The 21,726-nt window shown below is 40.3% G+C and overlaps 1 protein-coding gene across 1 annotated transcript in view; it reads left to right on the top strand.

The window, feature by feature from the left end:
- Nucleotides 1-21,523, top strand: part of pdgfra (platelet-derived growth factor receptor, alpha polypeptide) — a 60,058-nt gene extending 38,535 nt beyond the window's left edge. The window contains exons 21-28 of the mRNA XM_061888764.1: nt 14-174; nt 409-518; nt 7,666-7,788; nt 7,872-7,983; nt 9,413-9,512; nt 9,601-9,706; nt 18,579-18,814; nt 20,507-21,523. Coding sequence (XP_061744748.1) covers nt 14-174; nt 409-518; nt 7,666-7,788; nt 7,872-7,983; nt 9,413-9,512; nt 9,601-9,706; nt 18,579-18,814; nt 20,507-20,654 — 1,096 coding nt within the window. The 3' untranslated portion in view covers nt 20,655-21,523. The remainder of the gene's footprint in view (nt 1-13; nt 175-408; nt 519-7,665; nt 7,789-7,871; nt 7,984-9,412; nt 9,513-9,600; nt 9,707-18,578; nt 18,815-20,506) is intronic.
- The last annotated feature ends 203 nt before the right edge of the window (nt 21,524-21,726 follow it).

The following is a 21,726-nucleotide window of genomic DNA, read 5'->3' as shown; positions in this document are numbered from 1 at the left end:
TGTCGGCCCACAGCTACGTGATCCTGTCCTTTGAGAGCCGAGGCGACTACATGGACATGAAGCAGGTGGACAGCACTCAGTACGTCCCCATGCTGGAAATGGCCAACACCTCCAAATATTCCGACATCCAGCAGTCGGACTACGACCACCCACCGTCCCAGAAAGGCTCCGGCGGTGAGTGCCTCTCTTTGTGTCTCGTTCCGCCCTCTCTCCTCTGTTGTTGACCGATGTTTGCCTGGCTCGCCGTCGACGGGGTTCGGCCTTGTCAAAACGGAGGCTTGTTTAAATCCCTGTAATTACACGGAGGAGGAAGGATAATTGCAGCACTTGCATGTTATTGCCCGGTTTCTCCCAAAGCCAGGTTGGTGCTATATTTGACTCCTGCCTTTGTGTTGCTCTCTAACGCAGAAGGGGACACCCTGTTGTCGGACGACATGGACGAGGGTCTGTCCACTACGGACCTGCTCAGCTTCACCTACCAGGTGGCCAAGGGCATGGAGTTTTTGGCATCCAAAAATGTGAGTCTGGATACCGCGAACGTTCTGGTATGATGGTGGCGGGTTTGCGGACTGTTGCTGAGCGTCCGTATGACGACAGCCAAGCCGTCGGAGGAACGCGAGCGGTCGCCTGATAAGCAGTAGCGAGCAAATGGTGGCGCGAGGCTGAATATAGCAGCAGAAACCAAGCTAGAATTACCAGTCGGGCTCACAGCTTCATAGTTATTATCCCTAAATAAAATAAGTGGTCGCATCCATCCATCCCACTGGCATGTTTATTCAAGGAGAATGCGATATGTAATAGCATTAAACATGCTTTTTAATGCAGAAATAGACGCTGTGGTAAAGATTGAAAAGATGTCTAAGTCTGAAATTCATAACTTCTGTTTATAACTTTTATGGACAGAATTTCTAGGCGCAGTCAAGGCGTTGAGGGGTTCCGGTTTGGCGGCCGCGGGATTAGGTCTCTGCTTTTTGCAGATGATGTGGTCCTGATGGTTTCATCTGGCCGGGATATTCAACTCTCACCGGATCGGTTCGCAGCCGAGTGTGAAGCGACCGGAATCAGCACCTCCAAGTCCGAGTCCATGGTTCTCGCCCAGAAAAGGGTGGAGTCCCATCTCCGGGTTGGGGAGGAGACCCTGCTCCAAGTGGAGGAGTTCAAGTACCTGTGAGTCTTGTTCACGAGTGAGGGAAGAGTGGATCGTGAGATTCAGTAATGCGGACGCTGTATCGATCCGTTGTGGTGAAGAAGGAGCTGAGCCGGAAGGCAAAGCTCTCAATTTACCGGTCGATCTACGTTCCCATCCTCACCTATGGTCATGAGCTTTGGGTTTAGGGCACGTCCAACCGATAGGAGGCCACATGAAGACCCAGGACACGTTGGGGAGACTATGTCTCCCGGCTGGCCTGTGAACGCCTTTGAATCCCCCGGGAAGAGCTGGACGAAGTGGGGAAGACATAGAGGGAAGTCTGGGCTTCCCTGCTTAGGCTGCTGCCCCCGCGACCCGACCTCGGATAAGCGGAGGAAGATGGATGGATGGATGGACGCTGTGGGAAAAAAACTAATGAAACGCTATTTAGTAACAGAAGAGAAAGTCAAACACAAATACAAATAGACGGAATAGAAATTGAAAGACTGAATGAAACCACATTTTTAGGTTTAATGATTGACGATGAATTGAACTGGAAATCTCATGTAAAATAAATAAACAACATAAAGTATCAAGAAAATGTTCTACAAACCCCGTTTCCATATGAGTTGGAAAATTGTGTTAGATGTAAATATAAACGTAATACAATGATTTGCAAATCCTTTTCAACCCATATTCAATTGAATGCACTACAAAGACAAGATATTTGATGTTCAAACTCTTGAACTTTATTTTTTTTTTTGCAAATATTAATTAACTTAGAATTTCATGGCTGCAACACGTGCCAAAGTAGTTGGGAAAGGGCATGTTCACCACTGTGTTACATCACCTTTTCTTTTAACAACACTCAATAAACGTTTGGGAACTGAGGAAACTAATTGTTGAAGCTTTGAAAGTGGAATTATTTCCCATTCCTGTTTTATATAGAGCTTCAGTTGTTCAAGAGTCCGGGGTCTCCGCAGTCGTATTTTACGCTTCATAATGTGCCACACATTTCGATGGGAGACAGGTCTGGACTGCAGGCGGGCCAGGAAAGTACACGCACTCTTTTACTACGAAGCCATGCTGTTGTAACACGTCGCTTGGCATTGTTTTGCTGAAATAAGCAGGGGCGTCCATGATAACGTTGCTTGGATGACAGCATATGTTACCATCACAGATGCTGGCTTTTGAACTTTGCGCCTATAACAATCCTGGATGGTAATTTTAATCTTTGTTCCGGAGGACACCATGTCCACAGTTTCCAAATATAATTTGAAATGTGGACTCGTCAGACCACAGAACACTTTTCTACTTTGCATCAGTCCATATTAGATCACCTCGGGCCCAGCAAAGCCGGCGGCGTTCCTGGGTGTTGTTGACAAATTGCTTTCGCTTTGCATAGTTGAGTTTCAAATCGCACTTAAAGATGTAGCGACCAACTGTAGTTACTGACAGTGGTTTTATGAAGTGTTCCTGAGCCCATGTGGTGATATCCTTTACACACTGATTTAGGTTTTTGATGCAGTACCGCCTGACGGATCAAAGGTCCGTAATATCATCGCTTACGTGCAGTGATTTCTCCAGATTCTCTGATCCTTTTGATGATTTTACAGACCGTAGATGGTAAAATCCCTAAATTCCTTGCAATAGCTTGTTGAGAAATGTTCTAAAACTCAACAATTTGCTTACAAAGTGGTGACCCTCCCCCCATCCTTGTTTGTGAATTACTTAGCATTTCATGGAAGCTGCGTTTATACCCAATCATGGCACTCAATTGTTCGCAATTAGCCTGCACACCTGTGTGATGTTTCAAATAAGTGTTTGATGAGCATTCATCAACTTTATCAGTATTTATTGCCACCTTTCCCAACTTTCTTTGTCACGTGTTGCTGGCATCAACTTCTAAAATTAATGATTATTTGCGAACAAAAAAATGTTTATCAGTTTGAACATCAAATATGTTGTCTTTGTAGCATATTCAACTGAATATGGGTTGAAAATGATTTGCAAATCATTGTATTCCGTTTATATTTATATCTGACACAATTTCCCAACTCATATGGAAATGGGGTTTGTAAAAAAAATAAACAACATAAAGTAGCAAGAAACACATCAGTAATGTTATGATTTACTAAGGAGGACGTGACGGCAAACAGACACCAGGTGGCAGTATGTCCAAAGATTTATTAATATATATATATATATATATATATATATATATATATATATATATATATATATATATACACACACAACACTAAATTGGCCCTAGTGTGTGAATGTGAGTGTGAATGTTGTCTGTCTATCTGTGTTGGCCCTGCGATGAGGTGGCGACTTGTCCAGGGTGTACCCCGCCTTCCGCCCGATTGTAGCTGAGATAGGCGCCAGCGCCCCCTGCGACCCCGAAAGGGAATAAGCGGTAGAAATGGATGGATGGATATATATATATATATATATATATATATATATATATATATATATATATATTAACAAATGTATATATGTAATAATCAATCAACAGAAAACATACTAAGTAAATGGAGCGTGGCAAAAACTCTAGAGTGTATGATGTTAGTCTAAGTGTGTAAATTAACTGAAGTGTGTTTTACCCAAGTGTTGACAAAAGAGAACGCGGACGTCCGTGGGGCAGGCAGAGGGTTCAGGTCAAACGAGCGAGGAGTCGAGGTACAAAGGAGGCAGTCAGAATCCAGAGGGAGATCCAGGGAAAAGAGTGAGACGCAAAGCTCACCTTGCGGGCGACGGAGAATTCTGTGGGGACACGGGAGAAGACACTGAGAACACGTAGAGGTACAGGGCACAGGGCACAGGGCACAGGGCACAGGGCACAGGGCACAGGGAGAGCAGGTTTGCATAACGCAGGGTGATTGCTTACGGTACGCATTTGGAACTAAGTTCCCGCCCGGATCCCTGTGTCCACTGGTCTTTTATGCTGCTCATCGTCAGTCACAGGTGTGTCCTGCAGCCGGCTGCGGCGGAGAGTGGGCGCGGTCCGCTTGATGAATGCGGGGGCGTGTCTGGAGTGCGCTGTCGGCGGGTCCTCTGGTTGGACTCGCAGCGGAGAGAGACGCAGAATGCGCATGTCCCACAACAAGTAATGAATAAAGCAAAATTGGTTCTAGACCAGTATTTTTCAGCCACTGTGCGATGATGTCCTCTCACCTAATTGGGAAAAAATAGTTTTTTTGCAAACCAATAATTATAATCCGGAAATAATGTGCCGTTGTTGAGTGTTGGGGCTGTCTGGAGCGCAGCAGAGTAACCGTGTAATACTCTGCCATATAAGACATGGTTTGTCGTGATCACAATATGCAGACGACAGCGGGAGGCAGTGTGCAGGTAAAAAGGTATCTAATGCTTATTTAACCTCAAAAGGCTTAGTGTCCCACATGTGTGGACAGCACCTTTTAGCTCTTATTTCCAATATTGTGCACACTACTGAATTGGGGTCTTATGGCCGCTTATGTGGACACTTATACTGCCATCTGGGGGTGTCAGAAGAGTATAACAAACAATGGAATTTTGCAAAAAAAAATGTAAAAATAAGAATTAGCATGTCACTAAACATGAAGTACACATTTGTGTACTTATGGACTAAGTACATCATATAAAAAGATGGTTCTTAGTTGTTATTGTAATTAGGGTCCAATAAGCCCTAATAGCAATGAGGAATAAAAAAAGTAGCTTGTGCCTTAACCAAAAATAAGTAAACTGCGAGTGACGCTAAGAAAAGACATTGAAAGCTTAGGGATGGCGATGCAGAACGAAACTAAAACTAAACTGGCTGTAAAGTAAGGAAAAACAGAATGCTGGACGACAGCAAAGACTTACAGCGCGTGGAGCAGCAGACGGCGTCCACAAAGTACACCCGTACATGACTTGACAATCAACAACAAAATAAGAAACATTACACACAGGAAAACAACAAAAAACTCCAAATAAGTCACAAGCGTGATAGGACAGGTGGTGACAGTACACCTACTTTGAGACAAGAGCTATAGTGATGCATGCTTGGTTATAATTTAAAGTCATATCCAACAATTGCAAAAAATTACTTTTTATTGTGAATATCAACTGCTGAGTCGATTTTTTTAAATGTTTTCCGCTAGTGGTATGCTTCGGGATTTTTCCAATGAAAAAAATGTGCCTTGGCTCAGAAAATGTTGAAAAACGCTGTTCTAGACCAAAATTCACTTTATTTCATGGATGAAAATGAAGTGATATTTTAAAACAGACTTTTTGAATTTGGTTCAGACCACTTCACTGCAAGTGACGTCATGATGAGTGTTACCATATGTGAAGTGAATTATATTTATATAGCGCATGTTCTCTAGTGACTCAAAAGCGCTTTACATAGTGAAACCCAATATCCATCCATCCATCCATCATCTTCCACTTATCCAAGGTCTGGTTGCGGGGGCAACAGCCTAAGCAGGGAAACCCAGACTTCCCTCTCCCCAGCCACTTCGTCTAGCTCTTTCCAGGGGATCCCGAGGCTTTCCCAAGCCAGCCGGGAGACATAGTCTTCCCAACGTGTCCTGGGTCTTCCCCGTGGCCTCCTACCGGTTGGACGTGCCCTAAACACCTCCCTAGGGAAGCGTTCGGGTGGCATCCTGACCAGATGCCCGAACCACCTCATCTGGCTCCTCTCGATGTGAAGGAGCAGCGGCTTTACTTTGAGTTCCTCCCAGATGGCAGAGCTTCTCACCCTATCTCTAAGGGAGAGCCCCGCCACACGGCGGAGGAAACTCATTTTGGCCGCTTGTACCCATGATCTTATCTTTTCGGTCATGACCCAAAGCTCATGACCATAGGTGAGGATGGGAACGTACATCGACCGGTAAATTGAGAGCTTTGCCTTCCGGCTCAGCTCCTTCTTCACCACAACGGATCGGTACAACGTCCGCATTACTGAAGACGCCGCACCGATCCGCCTGTCGATCTCACGAGCCAGTCTTCCCCTCACTCCTGAACAAGACTCCTAGGTACTTGAACTCCTCCACTTGGGGCAGGGTCTCCTCCCCAACCCGGAGATGGCATTCCACCCTTTTCCGGGCGAGAACCATGGACTCGGACTTGGAGGAGCTCATTTACATTCCGGTCGCTTCACACTCGGCTGCGAACCGATCCAGTGAGAGCTGAAGATCCTGGTCAGATGAAGCCATCAGGACTACGCATCTGCAAAAAGCAGAAACCTAATCCTGCGGTCACCAAACCGGAACCCCTCAACGCCTTGACTGCGCCTAGAAATTCTGGAAACCCAATATCTAATTTTTACATTCAAACCAGTGTGGGTGGCACTGGGAGCAGGTGGGTAAAGTGTCTTGCCCAAGGACACAATGGCAGTGACTAGGATAGCGGAAGTGGGGATCGAACCTGGAACCCTCAAGTTGCTGGCACGGCCGCTCTACCAACCGAGCTATACCGCCCCAAATAACCCCATCTGAGTTATTGTGTAGAAATATGGGGAAACAACTACAAAAGTACACTCCATTGAAAAGATCAGTTGGAATAATACATAATGTTTGATGTATTAATTATTAAATCGAAAATACTGAAATTCCACGACATAAGGAATTTGCAAACAGCTAAAATTATACACAACGCAAACTATAATCTGCTACCCAGGAATATACAACAATTCTTCTCAGCAAAAGAGGAGAAATATAATCTTAGAGAAAAATTTAATTTGAAACATTTGTACGCACGTACAACACTTAAGAACCTTCAGTATATGGGGCGGTTTAGCTCGGTTGGTAGAGTGGCCGTGCCAGCAACTTGAGGGTTGCAGGTTCGATTCCCGCTTCCGCCGTTGTGTCCTTGGGCAAGACACTTTACCCACCTGCTTCCAGTGCCACCCACACTGGTTTGAATGTAACTTAGATATTGGGTTTCACTATGTAAAGCGCTTTGAGTCACTAGAGAAAAAGCGCTATACAAATATAATTCACTTCACTTCACTTATATCAGTATGTGGAATTAAATTATGGGATGGATTAAGCAAAGAAAACCAACAGTGTACTAATATGATCCACTTCAAGAAACTCTTCAAACTTAAAGTTTTTACAAAGTACAAAGAATAAGAACCATGATAAACATTTCATCCATCCATTCATTTTCTAGATAATCTTACTCATCTCATCATATTAAATACAACTTACTTCACTAATTATTATTTATTTATTTTTATTGTTGGTTTGTGTTGTGGTTTGTACAGCCCTTTGAGACACTAGTGATTTAGGGCTATATAAGTAAACATTGATTGATTGATTGATTGTTATTACCTATGGAGTTTATTGGGAATAAATTGAGAACAGGAAGTGAACAAAAGTTTTAGCAACTGTTATGTAAAAGAAAAGGGTTAGGATTAAATAAGCGCTGCTTCTTCCTACTCCTTTTCGAACATGTTGAGTAGATAAACTGGAAATTGTGATGTATATTGTTGTATGCTTGCACGTTCCAAATAAACTCAAACTTAAACGCTGTCTTTCTCCATTTATCTTTTTTTTTTGTAGTGCGTGCATCGTGACCTGGCCGCCAGGAACGTTCTCCTCTCTCAGGGCAAGATCGTGAAGATCTGTGACTTCGGTCTGGCCAGAGACATCATGCACGACAACAACTACGTGTCCAAGGGAAGCGTAAGTCCTACCTCACATGAGATTCTAGCCCACGTTCTCTCAGAAAGTAGCTCTAAAATGTTTTGTTTTTTGTGCACCGACAGACATTCCTGCCAGTCAAGTGGATGGCGCCAGAGAGTATTTTCGACAACATGTACACCACTCTGAGCGACGTCTGGTCTTACGGAATCCTCCTCTGGGAGATATTCTCCTTAGGTAAGCTAAATGTTAACTGAAAGCCACTGATGATTAAGGGTGATGGGTCAAATGCGGAGAATAATTTCACCACACCTAGTGTGTGTGTGACAATCATTGGTAGCTGGTACGTGCCCACTGAGGGCCCTATGGGTGCTTTAGCCCCTGCCCTTTTTTGCCTCGTCTTAAAAAGTGCCCTCTGCCTGTGTGTGTGTGTGTTGTTGTTTTTTCTCTTTAAACAACATTAATAAAATCCTGTTAAGATGTAAAAAAAAAAAAAAAAAAAAAAAAAACAGCGAGTGAGTGAGTGAGTGAGAGAGAGGAGAGAGAGCCAACTGCGCCCCTGAGGAGACGTGACAGTGGAGCAACTTGAACCTGTGAGTTATGGTCTAGTCGCCGTCCACTTATTCAGCATCTAAATATGGGTAATATTTCAGAAAAACGCTGTATTATTCTATTATTCAATGTGTCAGCTTCTGTTTTTGCCGGACGTCGGAGCACAGCGCATCAATTGAGCACGGCACATCTATTCCGCACAGAGCAGAGCGGATTGTGCGGGACAGGAAGTAGTGTACAAAATACAAAATAAAACACAGGGTTATTTTTCAAATTAAAATGCACTGTGTGTACGGCGGATCACATTTCTCTCACAGTAGAGGTTTCGATATAAAGTTGTATTGTGTTTCAGTTGTTTAGTCTGAGCATTAAGTGAGAAAGACCATAAGTTACAACTTGATGGTGTTTTCATCAAGTTAAAGGAAGAAGGACAGATTTTCACATTGAAGTTTTTTTCATTTGGGTATTTATTTATTTAATTTTTTTTCGAAGTTCATGTTGCACTATTCGATGTTCAATATTAAAGTGCTTATCTTTAACAATAAATAGCCTAATAATAAACCAGTGTTTTGTTGCTTTTCGTGTCTTCCAAGCCTATGATAATGTGAATTAACTCTTTATGACAATAATTTGTTGACACAAAAGAAATGGCAATCACGTTTACCTACAAAGGACACACAGCTAAGTAGTTAGCTTCCTATTAGCAAATGTAATTTTACATTAATTTCTATATTGTGTAAAGGACCAAAAAACAAATGTCCTGCCCTTTTCTGACTTTGAGCCCCTGCCCCTCTATAATCATGCGCACGTCCCTGATTGGTACTATAATTTAACTTTAATTTGTTCCACCCCCTGGGAGGTGAGGAGAGCAGTGAGCAGCAGCGGTGGTCGTGCTCGTTAATCATTTTGGTGATTTAACCCCCCAATTCCAATCCTTGATGCTGAGTGCCAAGCATCTTCTTTGTTTATTATTTTTTCATCCATACAATATTTGCTGACAATAAAGGACAGTCCAAACCAAGTGCCTAAATGTGGCTGCTCGAGTGCTGACTAGATCATTCATTCTAAGGAGAACATTTCTGAACGTTCTCGTGTTTGTTTTCTTCCTGTGAAGGTGGAACTCCTTATCCCGGCATGGTGGTAGACTCCAACTTCTACAACAAGATCAAGAGCGGCTACAGGATGTCCAAGCCGGAGCACGCGTCTCACGACGTGTACGTCCACGCTCCTCCTCCCCGACAGAGACAATGCTGATTCTCTGACCTGCTCTTTGATTATAAGTTGTCCTTGTGTGTTTTGCAGCTACGAGTTGATGATGAAATGCTGGAACAGCGAGCCGGAGAAGAGGCCGTCCTTCCTGGGCCTGAGCGACACCGTGTCGTCCCTGCTGCCTTCCAGCTACAAGCGGGTGAGTCCCCTCCAAAACCTTTTTTGGGCCGCCTGACGCTTTCACTACATCTGCTTTCTAACGAAAAAAAAAAAAAAAAAGTTACTTTTGACCTCCCGCTCCGACCTGCGCATTCTCCCCCCCGACGTTCATTGCCATGTTTGCCGGAGGCTCCATCTCACATGTCTTGTTCTCAAGTCACGTTGCTAAGCCCTGGGTCAAAGGGAACGTTCACATGACGACGAGCCGGTGAAAAGACACAATTTGGTTGTCAAAACAAACGGAGTCGAATTTGTTCTGTGGCACTCACAATTTACAACCCTGCGTTACGACACCAGCCTTTGATCACTCGCGGCAGACGCCACTCCAGACGAGTGCGCTGATGACACGCTGACAATTATTTTCAATTCGCTGGATTCTGTTTGAAAAGCACAGGCGGATAAATGCCAATTATGCAACAGTTCTGTCGGAAAGAAGCAAAAAAATAGTATAAATATTGTACTATGCATGCCAGGCCAACGTCATGTTCTTGGTCTGATCTAAAAGTTTATTTTTAATAAATTACTTGAGAGTATATGGGCCGGATTTACTAAAATCCAAATACCATGTGCAATCGATAAAACAGCGTGTACTATTAGTAGGCGTGTAGCATGCGATCTACTGAGACCGCATGTAAAAATTAATAATTTTTACACGCAAAAATTTGGATTTTGCGTGTAATAGTGTTGCCAAGAAACCAATATTTTGGTACCGGTACCAAAATTATTTTGATATTTTTCAGTACTTTTCTTAATAAAAAGGACCACAAAAAATTGCATTATTGTCTTTATTTATCTGTTTCTTATTGCAAGTTTGTCCTTAAATAAAATAGTGAACATACAAGACGACTTGTCTTTTAGTAGTAAGTAAACAAACAAAGGCTCCCAGTTTAGTCTGCTGACATATGCAGTAACATATTGTGTCATTTATCATCCTATTATTTTGTCAAAATGATTAAGGACAAGTGGCAAAAAAATTAATTATTAATCTATTTGTTCATTTACTTTTAATATCTGCTTATTTTTCTCTTTTAACATGTTCTATCCACACTTCTGTTCAAATGTAATAATCACTTATCCTCCAGTTGTTTGATACTTTACATTAGTTTTGGATGACACCACAAATTTGGGTATCAATCCGATACCAAGTCGTTACAGGATCATACATTGGTCATATTCAAAGTCCTCTTGTGTCCAGGGACATATTTCCTGAGTTTATAAACATAATCTGAGTAAAAACAAAACAAGATGTGACGTCAAAAAATATCGACGTAATCATCGTAGTATCGACTAGATACGCTTCTGTACTTTGTATCATTACAGTGGATGTTAGGTGTGGATCCACCCATGGCGTTTGTTTACATTTTGGGGGACCAGTATCTTTCAGAGGTCGTATAGTACCGAATATGATTCATTAGTATCGCGGTACTATACTAATACCGGTATACCGTACATCCTTAGCGTGAACTATACGGGGCATCACCATTAAGACACTGGATTATTTCCTGGACATTCATGTTGTCATGGTCCTCCTACCTGTGGCGTTTTCTTATGTTTTCAAACATCTACCACTTTTTATGGGCATTTTAGAAACAGTGATTTAGTGCATCTACTTTGACACCACGGAAGGTGAATGGGTACTAAGGCTGCACTACTGTGTTTAAGACACAGAAAATGCATACTTTAAAAACTTGTTTTTGTATAGGATATATCTTAGTGATATATATTGTATGTGAAAAATCTAACTCGCAATATGACACCAAAACGCATCAATTGAATTTGTTTTAATCAGTTTTTCAAGTTATCTAGCAGCTATAAAATTATAAAAGGAAGTTGCTGAATAGACGATGTGTCTAGTGTTTTCAAACATCTACTACTTTTTTTGGGCATTTTAGAAACAGTGCTGCAGTGCATCTACATAGACACCACCTTTTTTTTCTTTTTTTTTTTACCACTGAAGGTGCATGGGAGGAAGGCTGCAAAACTGTGCTTAAGACACAAAAAATGTGTACTTCAAAAAGTTTTTTTATATAGGATATATACATAAGTGATATATATTCTATGTGAAAAATCTAACTCGCAAAATGACACCAAAACGCATAAATTGAATTTGTTTTAATCAGTTTCTCAAGTCATCTAGCAGCTATAAAATTATAAAAGGAAGTTGCTGAATAGACAATGTGTCTAATGTTTTCAAACGTCTGCCACTTTTTATGGGCGTTTTAGAAACAGTGATGCAGTGCATCTACATTGACAATACCTTTTTTTTTTTTACCACTGAAGGTGCATGGGAGGAAGGCTGCTAAACTGTTCTTAAGACACAAAAAATGTGTACTTCAAAAAGTATTTTTTATATAGGATATATACATAAGTGATATATATTCTATGTGAAAAATCTAACTTGCAAAATGTCACCAAAACGCATCAATTGAATTTGTTTTAATCAGTTTCTCAAGTCATCTAGCAGCTATAAAATTATAAAAGGAAGTTGCTGAATAGACGATGTGTTTAATGTTTTCAAACATCTACTACTTTTTTGGGGCATTTTAGAAACAGTGATGCAGTGCATCTACATAGACACCACCTTTTTTTTTTTTTTACCCCTGAAGGTGCATGCGAGGAAGGCTGCAAAACTGTGCTTAAGGCACAAAAAACGTGTACTTTAAAACGTAGTGATATATATTCTAAGTGAAAAATCTAACTGGCAAAATGACACCAATTTGTTTTAAACAGTTTTTCAAATCATCTAGCAGTTATAAAATTATAAAAGGAAGTTGCTGAATAGACGATGTCTAATGTTTTCAAACATCTACTACTTTTTTGGGGCGTTTTAGAAACAGTGATGCAGTGCATCTACATTGACACCACCTTTTTTTTTTTTTACCACTGAAGGTGCATGGGAGGAAGGCTGCACTACTGTGCTTAAGACACAAAAAATGCGTACTTCAAAAAGTGTTTTTTATATAGGATATATACATAAGCGATATATATATTCTATGTGAAAAATCTAACTGGCACAATGACACCAAAACGCATCAATCGAATTTGTTTTAATCAGTTTTTCAAGTCATCTAGCAGCTATAAAATTATAAAAGGAAGTTGCTGAATAGACGATGTGTCTAGTGTTTTCAAACGTCTGCCACTTTTTATGGGCGTTTTAGAAACAGTGATGCAGTGCATCTACATTGACACTACTTTTTTTTTTTTAACCGCTGAAGGTGCATTGGAGGAAGGCTGCAAAACTGTGATTAAGACACAAAAAATGTGTACTTTAAAAAGTATTTTTTGTATAGGATATATACATAAGTGATATATATTCTATGTGAAAAATCTAACTCGCAAAATGACACCAAAACGCATCAATTGAATTTTTTTAATCAGTTTTTCAAGTCATCTAGCAGCTATAAAATTATAAAAGGAAGTTGCTGAATAGACGATGTGTCTAATGTTTTTTATTTCCAACCATCCAAATATGTTAAAACCAACACGTAGGACAGAGTTTTTGCACAACTCTCAGTTTGCTCGTACTTTCCAAAAGTGCTGAATAAAATGCAAACTAGTGCTCGCAAAATGGTGATAAATCACGTTACGCGTGTTGAATAATATATTTGCGTTTTTCTCCTTCTAGTATTGTTGACGTTTTGATGATCATCAAATTTTTTGCATTATAATGAAAACAGAAACACAAAATGGATGGCACGCCTTATTCTGCTATTTTAACAGACGTGTGCTATCAGGTTTGCACGTGTTTTAGTACATGCAAACCTTAAGTGAATCAGTTCTTTGATGTGTTTTGAACTGAGCTGTCAATCGATTAATATTTTCAAGCAGCCTTGCTGTGGATTAATTTTGATTCATCATTTTTAATCTGCAAATGCATGTGCAAAAGTGCAATATATTTATCTGTACGGTAATCTATTTATTTATATCTGCAACTTATTGCTCTTTTATCCTGCACTACCATGAGCTAATGCAACAAAATTTAATTCTTATCTGTACTGCAAAGTTCAAATTTGAATGACAATAAAAAGGAAGTCTAAATCTCTTAATCTCTATTTAAATGAGGAACCAGGAGACAAGAAAGGACAGAATATATTGGATTTAACGTGCTTATGAGACACATTTAACCGAGGACTTATGATGCTTTTCTTCTTTTCTGACTTATAAATGTTGTTTCAATGTCAGATAGTCATGCTAAACGAGGCCAAAGCGTCAAACCATAAGGTTAATGCATTTGAAAGTGAACCCTGCAGGCAGTTTTGGATTGCTCTTCATGTTATTTTACGGTCTATTTTTTTGTTTTAAACGGGGTCACTTTGTCTTCCATGCGTGCTGGATTTACTAATATGGGCATGCCCGTGTAAATGTTCTAATCCTTCACCCTCCCCCGCGTGCACAATGCAAACACCACTTCAGGGGTTCCACAGGTCATAAAAATCATTAAAAGAAGTTAAACGGATTTGGCGAAATTTAAGGCCTCGAATGACATTAAAAAGCATTAAATATGATGTCCAGGGGCATTAAAACATTTCACATAATTGCAATTGGCCACCAAAAAGACAACAAAACAAACCACCCAACCCAATTTTTCTAATTGGGGGGGAAAAATTGCTCAATATTTACTGAAGTGCAGTTTTTTTCTAACAAATATCGAGAGTCCATTTTAAGTTATTCACCTTACAATAACAATAGTGCAAATAGCTGAGACAGGCGCCAGTGCCCCCCGTGACCCCAAAAGGGAATAAGCGGTAGAAAATGGATGGATGGATGGATGGAATACAGTAAAGAAAAATATGTCTACTGCATTTGAAATGGTTGCATTGTTATTATTATATAATATGATTACATTAACGCTTTATTTGGCCACATTTAATGTAAACCAGGGGTCCCCAAACTTTTTGACTCCGGGGCCGCATTGGGTGAAAACAAGTATATATATATATATATATATATATATATATACACACACACACACCCATGTATACATATATATATACATATATACACATATATGTGTATATATATGTATATGTGTATACATGTGTGTTTATATGTATATATATGTGTATATAGGTATGTGTGTATTTATATATATACATATATATATATATGTGTGTGTATGCGTTTGTGTATATGTATACATATATATATATATACACACACATGTATACATATATATATATATACATATATACACATATATGTGTATATATGTATATATATGTGTATGTATGTATACGTGTATTTACACAAATACATATATATGTGTGTGTGTGCGTATCTGTATGTGTATACACATATATATATATATGTATATATGTATATATATATATATATATATATATATACATACACACACACACACACACACACACACCTACATATATATTCTTTGCGCACTAATTGACTTAAAGAGCGCACATGTAACGTTATCAATGGTAAAATGCATTTTTAGATAATATGATTTGCCTGAGAGGCTAGGAGATGGTAGAAAATGGATTAGAAAGGACAGTTTAGAAAAATAATAATTCCCCAAAAAAAACTAAACTTTTTTTTTTTTTGGACTTGGGACCTCCCGCGGGCCGGGTTTTGGACGTCGGGGTGCCGTATCCGGCCCGCGGGCCGTACTTTGGGGACCCCTGATGTAAGCTATTCAACATTTTTATTGTCAAATGCTCACAATGTTTTATATAGGCAATTTTATGGTTTTGACTATATAAGATAATGATCTGACATCGGCATTAAATCAGCCCTGGGATTAGGTGGCGACTTGTGTACACTACCTTCCGCTCGATTGTCGCTGAGATAGGCTCCAGCACCCCCCATGACACCGAAAGGGATAAGCGGTAAAAAATGGATGGATGGATGGGCATTAAATCTGATTTAAATTGCAACCAAAACGCATTAAAAATCATTAAATTATATCTGCTAATACCTGCCGAAACCCTGTACTTGGACTAACTTCCCAAAAAGCGTTGCCAGGGACGTTTTTATTTTCCAATTTTAGAAGAAATAAATATGTTGCCGCACCGGACCACAAGCCGTAGATGTATACCGATTTTGTAAATGTACCTTAATTATTTCCAAACGGTGCCTGTGACACAGCAGTAAAACGGCTGGTCAAACAAAACAAAAGTCATCGACGGTGACGTCTTGGTGAATTTACGAAACTGAAACAATACAAAAAGAATGCCATTGTAAGTTAATAATACTAACACAGACACTTGTAAACTTGTTAGCATAATTGCTCATGCTAACTACGCTAGCTTGATTACATTACTTACATTACATTAATTCACTCCTGTACAATATCTTACCCTAATACCCTACTGTGCAATACTCCCCTTCGATTGTTATTACTCTGGTTCTCCTGTCTTGTTCCGTATATTTTACAGTATTTTGTATATTGTTTTGTATATTGTACAGGATTGGTTAATATTTTTATTGGATAGTAGTCTGTTTAATTCAATTCTTATTTTTTATCTTTATCACTTCTTGTGTAATTTATTTTTATTCCATATTTGTTCCCACTACCGCACCTTAAATTGGAGTCCTTAATCTCGTTATATGCAAATATAATAACAATAAAGTCCATTCTATTCTATTCTATTACAATAGCATGTACAAATATGCATGAAAACACTTCTACAGACATCACACTAGGTATGATTTAGTAAATATGAATTGTTTTAGTTACATTGTAAAACTTCACAAACGTTTCTTGGAGTGATGAATGAAGAACGCTTTCGAGCAGAAACGCTATGGACGAATAGTGGTTGGAACGGGATGTACTTCCGGTTCAAGGCGCAAAACAGGGAGTACATTTTCAACCCGCAGCACCTGCACCAAAAGATGGCGCCATAGCACAAACAATAACACATCTTTTCGGTGTATCAAAACTCTTAGTTGAATACAAAAAATGATGGCCGTTGGCGAAGAAAAACCTACTCAGTGGCCTAGTGGTTAGAATGTCTGCCCTGAGATCTGTAGGTTGTGAGTTCAAACCCTGGTCGAGTCATACCAAAGACTATAAAAATGGGACCCATTACCTCCCTGCTTGGCACTCAGCATCAAGGGTTGGAATTGGGAGTTAAATCACCAAAAATGATTACCGGGCGCTGCCACAGCTGCTGTCCACTGCTCCCCTCACCTCCCAGGGGGTGAAAAAGAGGATGGGTCAAATGCAGAGGACAAAGTTCACAACATCTAGTGTGTGTGTGTGACAATCATTGGTACTTTAACTTTACCTTAAAAATCCATAAAAAATTAGCCGCACCGTTTTATAAGCCGCAGGGTTCAAAGCCTGGGCTATAAGTAGCGTTGTATATTTGGGGAAAATACGCTAGTCATATTGACAAAAGAATGGAATAATTTGATGAATAATATCCATTTTATCGTCCCTATTTGATACATTTGTTTAGTGACCCCAGTCCGCCTTGCTAACTTTTCACACAGAAACTTGAGACATGTTTTCAACAGCTTGTGTTGTCCAAAAGGCGCGAGCGACACAGGTGGTGCTAAATACTCTGTTAAAGCGGCACTTGGACTCCCTAATGGCGTGTTGCACTTCCTGCAGCTGCAAGTGACGACCAGTTGGATGTCAGAGAAGAGCGCGCCCCCCCCCCCCGCCTTAGCTGTACCACCCAACTCTTAATGACCTCGTTAAAGTCTGCACCACACATGCTACTTCAAAACAGCCTCTCCCTGATTCTCAGACTCTTAAAAGCTGAGTGGTAATGGAGGGACGCTTGTTTTTTCCCCACCTTTTGCAGTATGATTCACAGTTCACACGGCGCCATCTAGCTTTCAGTGCACAAACTTTTGCTGGCAAGTTTGCCATTTGTCACTAAACGTGTCAAAGAAAATCTTTCAACACGCTGCAAAAACTAAAATCTAAGTAAGATTAAATATCTTAATGATGTTTGCATATTTTCTGTCTGACAAAATAATTCTTCTCACTAAGCAGATTTTATGTTAGAGTGTTTTACTTGTTTTAAGGGTTTTGGTCCTAAATGATCTCAGTAAGATATTACAGCTTATTGCTGAGATTTGATGACCTATATTGAGTAAAACATGCTTAAAACTAGAATGTCAACTGTTGCAAAGCTGTGTCATCGACACTCACAAGTATAAAACTGCTTTTTCAAATAATTTCTTATTTCAAGAATGACAAAAACAAATCCTGACTTTGACAGAAATGTGTCTCACATTAAAACAGATGACAGCCAAATGGACTTTGCTGTTTTATTTTCAATGAAACAATAGAAAATACGTACTCATATAGTAGTCAGGCTTGCCACTTACTTGTGTTTTAGTTTTGACTCTGTGTGTGTTTAGTATTTCCTGTTTTTAGTTCCTGTCAGCGCTCTTATTTTGTCTGTTTCCTGTTTTTTTCCCTGAGGCTGATTGGTACCTGGTGTCATTAAGCCCGCTCCTATTTGTACCAGCTTATGTTCCCATCTAAATTAGGAATCAATGCGTCGATTAATTGGTTAATGGGTTATACTTGTATAGCGCTTTTCTGGCTTTTTTAAAGAACTCAAAAAGCACACGAAGTAGCGATTAGCACAGTAGCTAATGACAGCACCAACCATCAATTAGCCCGCCCACAATGAATGTGCTGCCGGGCACAAAATGGGTGGATAACACAATCGTACAACAAAGCATAATTTTATTCGGCCTGTGGTTCGCAAAATCGAAAACTTTGTCAATCGAGGTTTTTCCATACACAAATGTTGACACCGGCATAGAAACGCGAGTTCAGAACATCCCCTTTTGAAAGATTTGAGAAAGAACAGATGTATTTCTGATTGGTGCAAGTCATTTATGTGCACGCTCCTGTCCCCCTTTTCCAGCATTACGAGCGGGTCAACCGCGACTTCCTGAAGAGCGACCACCCGGCCGTGACCCGCGTGTGCGTGGAGAGTGACGACGCCTACATCGGCATCGCCTACAAGAACCAGGGCAAGCTGAAGGACAGGGAGAGCGGTTTCGACGAGCAGCGCCTCAGCTCCGACAGCGGCTACATCATCCCCCTGCCCGACCTGGACCCCACGTCTGACGACGAGTACGGCAAGAGGAACAGACACAGGTATACTGCAACCACAACGCCGCACAATACATGCTGACTTGGCAAAGTGACCTTCAAGCATAGGGTATCATTGGTTTAGTCATTTTAGTAATCGCCACCTTTTAGTAACGAAAGCAAGGACAAAGCCTCAATAAGACACAGTGAAACTTCTGTTTACGAAATTAATTGGTTCCCGAACATGTCCATATTTTTGTTAAAAAAATGCACACTCTTCAATGTGGAAATAAACATATTAAACATGGTATTATATATATATATATATATATATATATATATATATATATATATACATATATATACATATACAGTGGGGCAAAAAAGTATTTAGTCAGCCACCGATTGTGCAAGTCTGTAATTTTCATCATAGGTACACTTCAACTGTGAGAGACAGAATGTGAAAAAAAAATCCAAGAATTCACATTGTAGGAATTTTAAAGAATTTATTTGTGAATTATGGTGGAAAATAAGTATTTGGTCAACCATTCAAAGCTCTCACAGATGGAAGGAGGTTTTGACTCAAAATCTCACGATACATGGCCCCATTCATTCTTTTCTTAACACGGATCAATCATCCTGTCCCCTTAGCAGAAAAACAGCTCCAAAGCATGATGTTTCCACCCCCATGCTTCACAGTAGGTATGGTGTTCTTGGGATGCAACTCAGTATTTTTCTTCCTCCAAACATGAAGAGTTGAGTTTATACCAAAATGGATACATGGATGATACAGCAGAGGATTGGGAGAATGTCATGTGGTCAGATGAAACCAAAATAGAACTTTTTGGTATAAACTCAACTCGTCGTGTTTGGAGGGAGAATAATACTGAGTTGCATCCCATGAACACCACACCTACTGTAAAACATGGGGGTGGAAACATCATGCTTTGGGGCTGTTTTTCTGCTAAGGGGACAGGACGATTGATCCGTGTTAAGGAAAGAATGAATGGGGTCATGTATCGTGAGATTTTGAGCCAAAACCTCCTTCCATCAGTGAGAGCTTTGAATGGTTGACCAAATACTTATTTTCCACCATAATTTACAAATACATTCTTTAAAATCCCTACAATGTGAATTACTGGATTTTTTTCCACATTCTGTCTCTCACAGTTGAAGTGTACCTATGATGAAAATTACAGACCTCATTTTTTGTATTCAACTAAGAGTTTTGATACACAGAAAAGTTGTGTTATTGTTTGTGCTATGGCGCCACCTTTTGGTGCAGGTGCTGCGGGTTGAAAATGTACTTCCTGTTTCGTGCCTTGAACCAGAAGTACATCTCGTTCCAACCACTATTCGTCTATAGCGTTTCTGCTCATTCATCACTCCAAGAAACGTTTGTGAAGTTTTACAATGTAACTAAAATCATTCATATTTACTAAATCCTACCAAGTGTGATGTCTGTGGAAGTGTTTTCATGCATATTTGTACATGCTATTGTAACAGAATAGAATAGAATGGACTTTATTGTCATTATATGTGCATATAACGAGATTAAGGACTCCAATTTAAGGTGCGGTAGTGGGAACAAATATGGAATAAAAAATGAATTGCACAATCGGTGGCTGACTAAATACTTTTTTGCCCCACTGTATCCCAAAAGTGTAAAAGGGACATGGGGGTTCTGTCGCCGTGGCAACGGTCTCTGCTTCCGCTTCAAGCTTGACAAATAACGTCGCCTGTGTCGCCCCGCCGCAGCTCGCAGACGTCGGAGGAAAGCGCCATCGAGACGGGCTCCAGCAGCTCCACCTTCGCCAAGCGCGAGGGCGAGACCCTGGAGGACATCACGCTGCTGGACGAGATGTGTCTGGACTGTAGCGGCCTGGGTGAGGACAGCTTCCTGTGACGCGCCGCCGGGGACACCAGGAGGCGCCGCCGTCGAAACCGAACCACTCTCAGACTTTGAACTCTTACGGGACACTGCCCCCCCCCATGCCCCCTGCTGGGCCGGAGGACCGAGTGACGAGGACTTAAAAAAAAAAAAAGGCTGCCGCATTTTAGTGAACAAAAAAACAAAAAAAAAAAACAATGGAGAGCTTTATTTATCGGGCATTCTTCAACTGCAAGAGCAGCTTTAAACGACCACTATGTCAACTGGTACACCCTGCAGGAGAACACCTGATGCTGGCACAATCAGTAGCAATAACTTTCCAAAGCACGAACGTGTGCGGAGAAAGGACCATTGTTATTATTATTATTATCATGATGGTCATAATTACCGTATGATGTTTATTTTTTTACCTAACCGTCGTGTATTATTTGTGAATATGAAGTATGCCTGTGAGATTGAACCATTGAAGGAGTGTGATTGTGTTGTAAATACCACCAGAGTTGTTGTTTTATTAAGAGGGGGATACATGTTTTATATCAGCACACCCACGCCAAGGTCTTTTGTTTCAAGGACGATCCAAGAGGAATATTCTGCAATATTTGTTCAGTGCTTTACCGTGTTCGCCACCCCCCCAGCTGCACCACTGCCCTTTTTAATGTCGACCGTGACGCCGTCTGCAATCCAATGTTGCACTTTTCCCCCCTCCTCCTTCTTTTGTTTATGTCGCAGGAGACGTTTGGCCAGGCTGACGGTACACTTTTCTGTTCAAATAATAATAATAGCTAATCACCCAAATAAGATGGTTTACTACTACTATTGTTCCATTATTCCTTGTACATTCAGATGATTTATATTGCAATAAATGTTTTAAAATGTGAAAAAAATAGTGTCTCGCTCTCCATGTGTATAAGGTATGTACAATATATATATATATATATGTGTATAAAAATAAATACAGTAAAATATAAGGCGTTGCGAGCGTGAATGATGTAAAATTATGTAAGAACAAAATAACAGTAAGTTTTAAGGAGTGTTAAGATTGCATTGTAAAAATCAATATAATACTGATGAGAATTAAAACATATTT

The sequence above is a fragment of the Nerophis ophidion genome, linkage group LG26, assembly GCF_033978795.1.
Source record: "Nerophis ophidion isolate RoL-2023_Sa linkage group LG26, RoL_Noph_v1.0, whole genome shotgun sequence".
In the NCBI taxonomy this organism is placed as follows: domain Eukaryota; kingdom Metazoa; phylum Chordata; class Actinopteri; order Syngnathiformes; family Syngnathidae; genus Nerophis; species Nerophis ophidion.
The sequence above is the reverse complement of the archived record's forward strand: the minus strand, read 5'-3'. Positions and strand labels throughout refer to the sequence as shown.